This window comes from Cupressus sempervirens, chromosome 5 (genome assembly GCF_028749045.1).
Source record: "Cupressus sempervirens isolate cs-2001-9-10 chromosome 5, ASM2874904v1, whole genome shotgun sequence".
Lineage (NCBI taxonomy): Eukaryota > Viridiplantae > Streptophyta > Pinopsida > Cupressales > Cupressaceae > Cupressus > Cupressus sempervirens.
In genome coordinates this window covers 711,776,454-711,788,493 of record NC_143122.1, presented here as the reverse complement: position 1 = coordinate 711,788,493, position 12,040 = coordinate 711,776,454, and the positions used below count along the sequence as shown (strand labels likewise).

Here is a 12,040-nt window from a genome sequence, read left to right as displayed (position 1 = left end):
TCCCCCAACTATGTATTATTCTCATCTTGACTATCAATGGAACTCATACTTTTTTTTAATCATTAGCACTAGACAAAAACTAGGATAGAGATATAGATAGAGATAAATAGCAGTATACAACAATAACAACATAAACATAAATGTAGAAGAAAAAAAAAAGATAGATAATATAGAGGAGGAAGAGGAAGATAGATAAAATAGTAAGATAGAGTGATAACAACATAAGTTGTGTGTGTGTGTGTGTGTGTGTGTGTGTGTGTGTGTGTGTGTGTGTGTGAGAGAGAGAGAGAGAGAGAGAGAGAGAGAGAGAGAGAGAGAATTAAATATATTTTTTTTAATAAAAAAAAATCAAAATAAAATCATGGTTATAATAAAAAATTAAAATATATTATATTTTAATTAATAAAACTAAGAATTTAATTTTTATATTAAAACTCACATTTCTATAAGAAAAAATGAAATATATTGAAATATAAAAATATTTTATAAGTAAAAATAATTGTTTAATTTTACACAATTAGATATTGTTTACTATTTAATGTTTTGTATTTCCAATTTTTTAATAAAATTAAGTAATTTGTAATTATAAAATAATATCTATATAATTTAATATGTACATTTGTAAATAATAAATAGATGTAATACATATAAATTCGATGTTGATGAATAAATATGATGTAATAAATAAGAAATAAAATATAACTATTTAATTTTAATATATAGTTTATATAAACATAATAATAATTTATATATCTTTTAGAATTGAATTATTTCTTTTTTGTGGTTATTTATTTAGTAATCATACTACGATCAATACATATGCTTTAGACAAATTTGCACCTTCTACATTAACAACTTAAATTATGTGCAATAAGGAAATATATGCATACCAATATTTGAATCATAGAACTTGAAGAAGTGATGAAGCATTTGGAGTATCACATTATATGTTTAAGCATACCATGTATGCTACTAGAGAACCATAAGTAGTTAGAATAACTCCCCCGACTATGTATTATTCTCATCTTGATTATCAATGGAACTCATACTTTTTTTAATCATTAGCACTAGACAAAAACTAGGATAGAGATATAGATAGAGATAAATAGCAGTATACAACAATAACAACATAAACATAAATGTAGAGGAAAAAAAAAAGATAGATAATATAGAGGAGGAAGAGAAAGATAGATAAAATAGTAAGATAGAGTGATAACAACATAAGGTGTGTGTGTGTGTGTGTGTGTGTGTGTGTGTGTGTGTGTGTGTGAGAGAGAGAGAGAGAGAGAGAGAGAGTTTTATATATTAAAAAAAATTTAATAAAAAAAATAATCAAAATAAAATCATGGTTATAATAAAAAATTAAAATATATTATATTTTAATATATAAAAATATTTTATAAGTAAAACTAATTGTTTAATTTTACACAATTAGAAAATGTTTACTATTTAATGTTTTGTATTTCCAAATTTTTAATAAAATTAATTAATTTTTAATTATAAAATAATATCTATATAATTTAATATGTACATTTGTAAATAATAAATAGATGTAATACATATAAATTTAATGTTGATGAATAAATATGATGAAATAAATTATAACTATTTAATTTTAATATATAGTTTATATAAACATAATAATAATTTATATATCTTTTAGAATTGAATTATTTCTTTTTTGTGGTTATTTATTTAGTATTTTTTTAATATGAAATATTATTATTAATTTAATATTAAAATATATATTTAAGTTTTAAATGTATTTAAACTAAATAATAAAGTGTTTAAATAAAAAAATATTAATAATAATAAACTATAAAATTTATAAATTGTAACGCTTATTAATTATATATATTACAAACACTATTATAAAATATAATTAAAAAATAATATTATTTAATTTATTTTTATAAAATTATTTAATTTATTTTTATAAAAGTAAAATAATAGTAATAATTTAATTACTTTTATTTTTTAAAAAAAATTTTAATGAGAAATTTGAATACAAAGATATAACATATTGAAATTATATTAAAAAAGACATATATATATATATATATATATATATATATATATATATATATATATATATATATATATATATATATATATATATATATATATATATATATATATATATATATATATATATGAATTTATGCATTGTGTGAAATTTTAAGAACAAGTTATATCAAATAGTAAAAAATAAACATCAATGTAAAACTAATAATAAATATATTTAAAATTAAAAATTAAAAATATTTAATAGATTGTGATAATATTGATTAGACATGTTGTGTGAGGTGGAAGATAAAATGATTGAAAAAATAAAATCTTATCAACTTGTCACAAATGTGAAAAAGATAAAGTTGTAATTAATACATTCATTAATGCAAGATAAAGTTGTTAGAAAATATTTGTATTTTGCGATTTATAAAATAATGAAAAATTAGAAAAAGATATAAACATTTGAAATCTCATATAATCTTTTAAATTCTTTGATTTGATTGGTTACGTTCCACAAGTCTTATTTGAAAATTGTAAAAAAAACAAAAGAAATCATTACAAGACTATTATATATCTTTCTATAAAATAATGTTTCCATTTATATTGTTTTTATTATATATATGTTTCTATCTTAATTATAAAATATTGATATTAATTTATAAAAGTTCTATAATAGAATATAATAAAAATCAAAAACTCATTTTTTATTACTTCAATATATTACTTGTTTTTATATTATTTGTTACATTTTTATGTCAATTTAAAGTTCTTTTAAAACCTTCTGTTTTTGAGATTTTTTATATATTACTAATTTAAAAGTACAAGTTTTTAGATTTTTGTATATTATTTATTATTTTGTATTTTATAGTTTTATTTGAAAATTTAAAATGATTACTAAACTATTATATATCTTTCTATATAAAAAAAAAATGTTTTTATTTATATTTGTTTTTATTATATATATGTTTCTATCTTTTCCTTATAAAATATTGATATTAATTTGTAAAAGTTCTATAATAGAATATAATAAAATTTGAAAACTTATTTTTTATTATTTTAATATAGATGTTTTTATATTATTTGTTACATTTTTATATTAATTTAAAGTTCTTTTAGAACCTTCTTTTATTTGAAATTTTTTATATATTACTAATTTAAATGTACAAGTTTTTAGATTTTTTGTATATTATTTATTATTTTGTAGTTTATAAAAAAAATAGTTTAAAATGTTTGTTAAATTATTTTTAAACTGAAAAAATAAAATGAAGGTATTAAATTTCCAACTTTAATTCTAATATCCATGTTTCAATCCTCCAACATGCCTAGTGAAAAGATAAAATTCAATTATCATGTTGGAGGCTTCTCTTCACCGGAATGCCTTTATTTTAAATTTAAAATAAAATTTTCAACATTAAAGTAAGTTTTTAGTTTTTTTATTTCTTTTTAAAATCATAAATAGAAAATATTAATATGTAAAATTATTTCTAGTCAATTTTATACAAAAATATGCAAATTATACAATTTTAAGATTTGACATTGAAATAATTTCTTAATTTTATTTTCCAAATTATAAATACAGAATGGAAAACATATGCCACGAAAAGAGAAGGTTATTTTCTGATGGAAACATTTAAAAAAGTAGAAGCCTCCAACGTGATAATTGAATTACTGAAAAGATATATCAGGCCTCGGGTCATAAAGATATACGTCTGTAACCACTGGCTTCGGCTTATATACATTATTTACCACTGGAAAGTCCTCCCATGATCCATTTTCTTTATTGAAGAAGGCCACGAATCCACAATGTTTACTTAGAACGCAGATATAATTATCTAATGCCACCAATTTCCTTGGACAATGATATAAACGCGGCACCCCTTGACGGATCATTGCAATCAGCTTCCAATTAGATAGGTTTGAAATTATGCTTAAATTATTGCTAGGCTCAATTAACTCCCAAAAACTTAATTGATATTCATCACACTGCATGAAGAGAACTAATGATGAGCCACATACAATCAAATGAGGCCGCCTATAATTCTTATATAAAGGAACGGATGGATCTACCATTTCGCTTGTAAAATCTTCTTTAATCTTCAAAACCTTCACACTCCATTTCTCACCCCCAAAACCCTTCTTCTTCACAGTGCAGAAGAATAAGCCCTTGAAGAAAATTATTTCCTCGATATACCTCCCTTTCGGCAGCTGCTGTACAGCAACCCATGATTTCTGTGAAAAATCATACACTTCTACGAAAGTCTCGCAAAGAAAATTGACTTGTGTTATAGCCTCGCGAACTGCTACTAGTTTGTATTGTTCACCCTTCCATAGAATCTCTCCCACCATTATTCCATTATCTTTGCTGACTATATGCGGGGGAAGCACAACAAAAGTTTCCCTTCCTGGATTGCACATCATCACCATACTGCATTTATAAGTAATCCCCCCATGAGGGATCTGAATACGTGTTCTGTTCAGCGGATTGTACAAAAATAGATCAATCCAAAATCGGCCGGAAGGCATGAGGATGAGGAGTAATCCTCCAACAGATGCCAATACTTTACCACTAACAGGAAAAGATTTTCGTTCTTTTGTTGACATATCGAAACGGTAACAATTTCTTTGTTCATTTTCAAAAAGGAAACATGGATTCTCTTTGAAATTTTCCCTCCTCCATTTGAAAAATTCCTTACCGGACAGATATCTATTCCAGTCCTTGCAGACTGTACGAAACCTGGCAACAGATTCCAATGGAAGCCGCTTCAATATGGTCTCCACTACTCCGTCTGGTAATTCAGACCACATAACCTTCATTGCAGAACTCTGTTCAGAAAGAAGCATTATTATTCCTTGGAAATAAAATCTCTTAAAAAACAAGGTATAGATTGCATGCGGCTAGACATGCCATATAAATAGTATGCCGAATGCATGTTAGCTTTATTTTTTTAGTAATTAATTTATTTTTCTTCGATTAAACAGGATGACATGAGTATTTGCTTCTAAGATAGTGGACTTTTGAGTCACCCTTCCATCAATAAAGTGTGAGTTGCTTTTCATGGGGTTGTTTCTAAAATTTAAATACAGAATTTAGTTTGGGTTAGTTCCAATTGCATAAGGACAATTAATTTTGAGTGATAGGATTTAAAAAAATTTCAAATATTTAAGTTCGTTAATAGAACTTTCAAATATTTAAGTTTGTTAATAACATATATTTTTGAAGTAGGAAAAATTAATTATATTAATTATCGGTTTTGTGAAAGAATGGGAGAAGTCAAAGGGCCCTTGGTCTACTAGTGAAGTTGAAAGACTCACAAAGAGCCCACCAAGATCAAGTCTTGCTGAGTGCAAGGCTCTCGACATCTAAAAGGGATGAGACCGGGATCGTAACCTATGCAAATCTGGTAGAATGGATACCCCTTAGTCCTTGGTTCTTAACCAAAGAGGCTAGGTGAAAATGTTGAATCTCCATCAAAAAAAGAAAAATAGAATAGGAGAAAAAATAGAATTTATTTTTAAAATAGTTTTATTTCATACTATAAAAAGGTATTTCGCAATTGTATATCTATAATTTTTTAGTTGTATACTTTATTATTTTTCAAGTGAGATGTACAGAATCTGTTGATTTTTATGGAAGACACTAGATCAGTGAAAAAGTGCCAAATTTGCCTATAACTGGTGTGTAGATTTTTTTGATGAATAAAACTTATCCATTAATTATAATTTTAAAGATACATATTCACAAAAAAAGGGCTAGGGGATACAAGATCACCCTGTGAGTTCATATGACACAAAGCTGGATAATCAACTATTCATCAATATATATATATAAAGCAATATAAAGCCTCAGACAAAAAGAGTAGTGCTAGCCAAAGGGGGGTCCATATCATTAGAACCTCAGAAATCATTGGGGTTGGTGGTTGGTTTAGGGGTAGCCCAACCATCATAAGCAATAGCATAAGCTTCGTTGTCTCCCTTCAGCTTGGGCAAAGAAATGGCTAAGTCGAATTGAGGGAAAGCCCACTTGAGGCTGCATTGAATAGACAACCAACTTGAATTAGTGGCATTAGGAGTAGCCATCGGGGACAAGCTCGAACCTATCCTCTATTGAGGCAAGGCTGAGCAGTGACAACCATCAAAGCCACCACTAGGAGAGCGATGATGAGGCTGCGACCGGAGAGTGTGCAAGTGGCATGTAGATCTACTCTAGCCTCATCAACAACCATGAGCAGTGTAGTCACTGAATAAAGCATCTGGAGGCATGCTAGAAATTGTACAAGGGGCATTTCCCCAATGGGCAAGTAACTCCTGCAGGTGAGCCACCTCTAGTGTATCTTTGTCAGTTTATACTTGAATCTGCAACATGACATTATTATAGATACATTCTTTAGAGTACATAGCAACATGTATATCAAGAAAGTTGTGAAAGAAAAGAACAACATTATGATATTTCCAACCATTAAACATAATCTCTAGTCTGGAAGCATGTCAAATCTAGGCATGTTTAAAAGGAAGTCGAGGAGGATCTCCCAACACAACCATATTCCAAGTGAAAGCTTTTGGATGGAAAGGTTTGGAAGAATCATAGATCTAGAGCCAATAATTCTGGGCTCACCTGTAGAACCAAAAAAAATGTAGTAAGCTCTTTGGCTGACTACAGAAAGAGCATCTACGGTCCAAGACTCCCAGATGTTAGAGCTGAGGGCCTAATGGCAGACCCTAAAAAATGAGACACCAAGAAAAGTGGGCAATATTGGGCTCCATAATGATATTCTAGATAGTAGCAAATTTAAGACTCCAAGCCTTATAAGAAGAGTACAAATGCCAACACTAATTGAGAGTATCAACCATCGAAAGATGGGGCACTAGTCATCGATACCCCATCTTGGGCTTGTAACTAGTCATAGGAGTGGCAGGATACCACTTCCAATCCTTCCACCATGGGAGAGAGGAGTAAATACCAAGCTTTTGTAACAAATGGGGAGGCACCACAAAAACTAGAAGATTAATTATATGTCGATTAAGACAAATAAGCTTGAACTACACCTGTAGATCCTCCCATGAGTCAAGACTCATCGTAACCCTAGAGAATAAATCCTTGGGAGACTTGATACCTCTTGGAAAGAAGTGCAGAGCACTGACTCCTTAAATTTTAGCTAAAGAAACATCTTGAATAGAAAACAAGGGAGACCACCAAAGGTTTAGTTGGTTCATTGATAGACCATCTCTAAACCCATCACTAACCCAAGCTTTCCAAATGCTCTTAACAAAAAAAGTGTCATAAATCTAAACAGCTTTAGGAGTCACAAGAAGGATCTCAAAGTCAATCCCCTTCTAGGCAGGCCAGCTAATCAAAAATATTGAAGAAATGCTATGTTGCAACAAAAAAATTTAGGCCTCATCACCCGTGAGAGCTAAAATGACCCACTTGGCACAAAGGGCAATCCCCTGCTTGCAAGTGGAAAGCATCCCAAGCCCACCAAAGTCTTTGGGTAGGTAGTAGATATCCATGGAAAATCTATGAAAGTCATGATGCATAGCATCAGAAACCTAGAGAAAGCCCCAGAGGGGATGCTCGAGCTTCAAATAAGAAGATTTGGAAGGGGCCCAACAAGAAGAGTAGTAAACATTTGTAGCTGCAAGCACTTTAGAGAAAATTTGAAATTTCCATGCAAGGAAGAGAGGCTTAGTGATCCAATACTACAGCTTCTTCTTGATCTAGGCCAGAACAACATTCCACAACTCCATAGGAGAGGCTTGAAAAGAAAAAGGAATACCCAAGAACTTAAAAATTTCTCCATGTTGAGCCCATTTCCACCCATATTGTTATAGCCATTAAGATCCTAGCAAGAAGGATTGTCTTTAGCAAAGGGTTTTGTGTCATTGAATAGCAGACCCAGAGGTAAGAAAAAAAGTGTGTAGACATTGAAAGACATTGGCAATATTGTCCTCATCTTCCAATAAATTAAGAAATGAATCATCTAGAAGATGACCATTAACAAGTTGTGTGGAGGACTCAAGAAGAGAGGTACCCCACACCACACCCCTAAAGATGGCATTATCCAGAAGATAGCCAAACCCTTCAGCTGCAAACACATAGAGAGAAGGAAAAAGAGGGAATCCTTGATGAATAGATTTGTAAAGCCGAAAAGTTTCTAACTACTACCCATTAATGGTGATGTAAGCAAAGGCATCACCAAAAGGCATTTGCACAAATTGTAGAAAGACTAGACCAAAACCTAGATTTTGAAGCATAGCCAAGATGAAAGGCCATTCAATCTAGTCATAAGCTTTGGCAAAGTCAATCTTTAGAAATAAGGCATGTCGCTTGGATTATTGGGCCCATTGCATACCTTCCCAAACAACAATAATGTTGTAAAAAATATATTTGTACTTGATGAAACCAGTTTATTCTGGATGAACAATCTAAGGGAGCAAGTGAGAAATTCTAAGTGAAAGGGATTTGTTAATGATCTTGCAGGAGACATTCAATAGAGTGACGGGCCTCCAATTGCAAATTTCTTTGGGATCACTAGCTTTAGGTATGAATTTAATATTACCCTTGTTAATGATGCTACCAAGGGAGTTAGAGTTGTAAGCTTCATGGTAGACCTGAAATAAATCAGAACCAATATCATCCCATAGAACCTTGTAAAATTCACACAGAAAGCCATCATAGCCAGGGGCCTTGTTAGCAATCATGGAATTAATAGCTTCTTTCATATTTGTAAGTGTAAGATTATTCTCACAATAGGCATATTTCTTAGGAGCAAGCCTATTGGGAGTAACAACAAGATAGGCTTGTAAGGCTTGGTCATGCATAGTAGAGGCCCCTGTGCCATGAAAACCTGCTCATAGTGGTGAACAAATTCTTGAAGAATATTTGATAGGTCAGTAAAAACCTGTTGATCTTCTCTGATGTGTTTGATGCCCACTACATAATGGCAAGCCTAATTAGCATAAAACAATTCTTTCAAAGCCTGATCGTTGACCTCCAACCAATGGAGATGGTCCTTGATCTAAGCTCCTATGGCTGCATAACTATCTACAACTTGCTTCTCGTACCAAACATTGGTAAATTGAACCTAGAGATCTATATCAAACAGATTCATGGCAAGGGCTTTTGAGGCCATACACATATTGTTAGTTGTGGCTTCATAAGATCATCTATGGTACATGGCTAACTGTCTATCATAAATATGAAGAAATCTTGTAGTACAGAGGATGGCATCATTCCACCATTGAATCCACCCAACCTAGGTGTGGGGCTAAGGCTCAAGATTGTAGAATCGAAGAATGTGGGTGATATTTGAAGGATCAAATAGAAAGGAAGTATTGAGATAGACCTAGATTTTACAAGGACAATGTTGAGCAATTTTCCAAGTAATAGTAAAGAGAATGGGGCAATGATTTGATAGCATCACATCTGACAAAGGGGTGTCAAGTAGGGTATACTTGCATGAAAAGGGAAAAAGGACTATGCAGACATCATAGCTCTATCAAGTCTATTTAAGAATATCAATCCCAGCTTGAATATTGGACAATGTATGCCAAACCCCATCAAGTTAGTGGCTAGTATTGGGATCAAAAAGACCTAGCTTGTTTCACATGTAAACCCATACCTCGCTTTTGCTAGTTGCCAATTGAAAATGTAGAAGTCCTTCCTTGTCAATGGCCAACTCAACAATTTTGAATTCCCCAAAAAAAACTCAAGTTGTAGGTGGTAAATAACCTGCCAACCAATGCCATAGGTGTGAATGCTCAACAAAATCATTGGAAGCATTAATGTTAATAATGCCAAAAGAATAATTTTGAAAGACAACAAAATCCAAAGCACCCTATATAAAGGGTTAGAACCATGTGAAATAATAGAAGAAATTAAATGAAGGGAGAGAAGAGAAATAATGCCACCTCAAATAGCTTGATGCTGGCAAGAAAAGAGGGCAATGTTCAGCCAAATAATAAGGCATGTTGAGGTGACAAGAGACCTAGCAATTTCAAATTCCTAAAGACAAAGCACATCAAGATTACAAAGCCAACACTTGGTGTCATGAAAAAAATATTTTCTAGGGAGGTCTATTAGCCCCCATACATTCTGTGAGAGGAAATTCATGGTAACATAGCTTGTATGTCATCCTTGTCCCAAGAGAGGAGAAACTATTGTACAAAAATATGGGAGCATCAAACAATGAGTCATCAAGAGAGATGACCCTTTGTATCTTCTCCCCATTGTCATGAAATGATTCTAAGCATGGATGCTAATGATATTCCTATGGGGGAGTATTGTAGAAACATGATTAGATCATTATCATGATCATATGTTACATTCATGACTATGTTTGTCATTGATGTCAACATAGTAGCTTTCTATGGTATCTCAAAGAAGAACAGTGCAAAAGATCAAGTTGGTATAGATATACAATTGAGTACTTTCACTAAGTGAGATAAAAGGGAGATACTACTAAGTGTCTAGTATATGTAGCTAACCTTAGAAGCATAAGATATGTTGGAATACTTCAAAATAACTGAGAGGGGGGGTGAATCAATTATCCAAGGTCTAGATGTATAAATAAAACTTTTCATAGCTTAATGAACCCATAAAATATTTATATTCATGCATGCATCCATAAGATTATGCAATCACTTAAAACTCATAGGTTACTGTCAAATAAAATTTCAAAAATGTAGAGAAAGAAACATAACAAAATTATCAACACACTTGACACAATGATTTATTTGGAAACCCAATTTGGGAAAAGCCACCAGTAACATGCTACTCTTTTCACCCTTCTGAAGTGATGCCCTCTAAAAGACCAACCATATTAAAGGTTACAAAACACACTATTAAATGTAACCATGTTAAAGGAATTCTATCACCCTATTAGGAATGAGCCTTGTTAGAGGACTTTAGACCATTCACTTGGAAAGTCACCCAGTTAAAGGATTTACAAATAACAATTTAGTCAACCTTAATCTAAAGGATTTACCCTAGATTGATACAATTGTTAGAGAGTAATAGTAAGGCTTTGATCTAATACAACTTAAAGCTTTATTTGTAGATTACAGATCTCTGTTTAGTCCTTAATTCTACTTGGCTTTCATACTTTGTAGCTCTGATAGCTTGTTCACCCTTCAACCATTCATCCCCTTAAGCCTTCTTTCTTAACATGTCATTGCAAACTCTTCTCTAAGTCACTTGATGAAGCAAAACCCTTAACTTCTTATCTTCCTTAAGTTCTCATACGTGACAACCTTGGTTCATGACCATCCATTCCTATAAATAGAAAATTATGATATTTTGCCACTCATTCTCCATTATCCAAATTAGGTTTTGGATGGATTAGGTAGGATACAATGTGTCTATCCCACATTCCATATCTCTTTTAGAAACTTCTCCTAGAATCCTCTTTGAATTTTCCTAAAAATGGTTTACCTTGAATTCTATGCCACTAGCTCATCATCCTTATTTTCCACCTAGTTCACACAATCCAAGAAAACAAACTTGTTTGCTCAAATTCATCAAATTCATGATCTTTTAAATAATGCAGCAACTTAGCTTTATCAACCTTCTAATGCTCAACACATACTATGTTACTTGGCATCCTCTATAAAATTATTGGGCATGACGTAAAGTCACTAGTGCTCACACATCAATTAAATTTTAATTAGCTTCCACTAGAATTTTTTTTTACTTGGTTTGAACTAATTTTTTGCTCAGCTTGTATTGACTTTGCTTGGTACCTACTATCCACTTTGTCAAACTTAGCAGACAAACCTTGTATAACTTGTTATTCTAACCATTCTTAGTGTAGCCAACATTTTTTACCTTAAGTAGATTATCAATACATTATGTTATCATTGTCTTAACTAATTCTTGTACTTCATTACATAATCATAACTCAACCTTTCCTATAGGTGCTACTGTTACATCTTTTGATCAAATCCTCTTCATCAATCAAATAAGTGATAGTAATTAAATCTAATAAAAAGTTGTCTTACCAGAAAATAGCAGCTTTGACATTAGTGACAAAAT

At 31.0% G+C, this 12,040-nt stretch overlaps 1 protein-coding gene across 1 annotated transcript; it reads right to left on the bottom strand.

The window, feature by feature from the left end:
* Positions 1-3,675: 3,675 nt before the first annotated feature.
* LOC149557975 (F-box protein At3g22700-like) lies at positions 3,676-4,851 on the bottom strand. Its single transcript, XM_089830535.1, has 2 exons — positions 4,704-4,851; positions 3,676-4,598 (listed from the first exon to the last, which is right to left on the bottom strand). Exons 1-2 carry the CDS (start codon positions 4,849-4,851, stop codon positions 3,676-3,678), a joined length of 1,071 nt encoding a protein of 356 aa, XP_089686661.1.
* Positions 4,852-12,040: the final 7,189 nt, after the last annotated feature.

Coding starts and splice junctions, on each gene's coding strand:
- LOC149557975 (XM_089830535.1), bottom strand. CDS start 4,851: ATGCTTCTTTCTGAACAGAGTTCTGCAATGAAGGTTATGTGGTCTGAA. Junction 4,599..4,703: donor CTGGAATAGATATCTGTCCG/GTAAGGAATTTT, acceptor TGTCAACAAAAG/AACGAAAATCTTTTCCTGTT.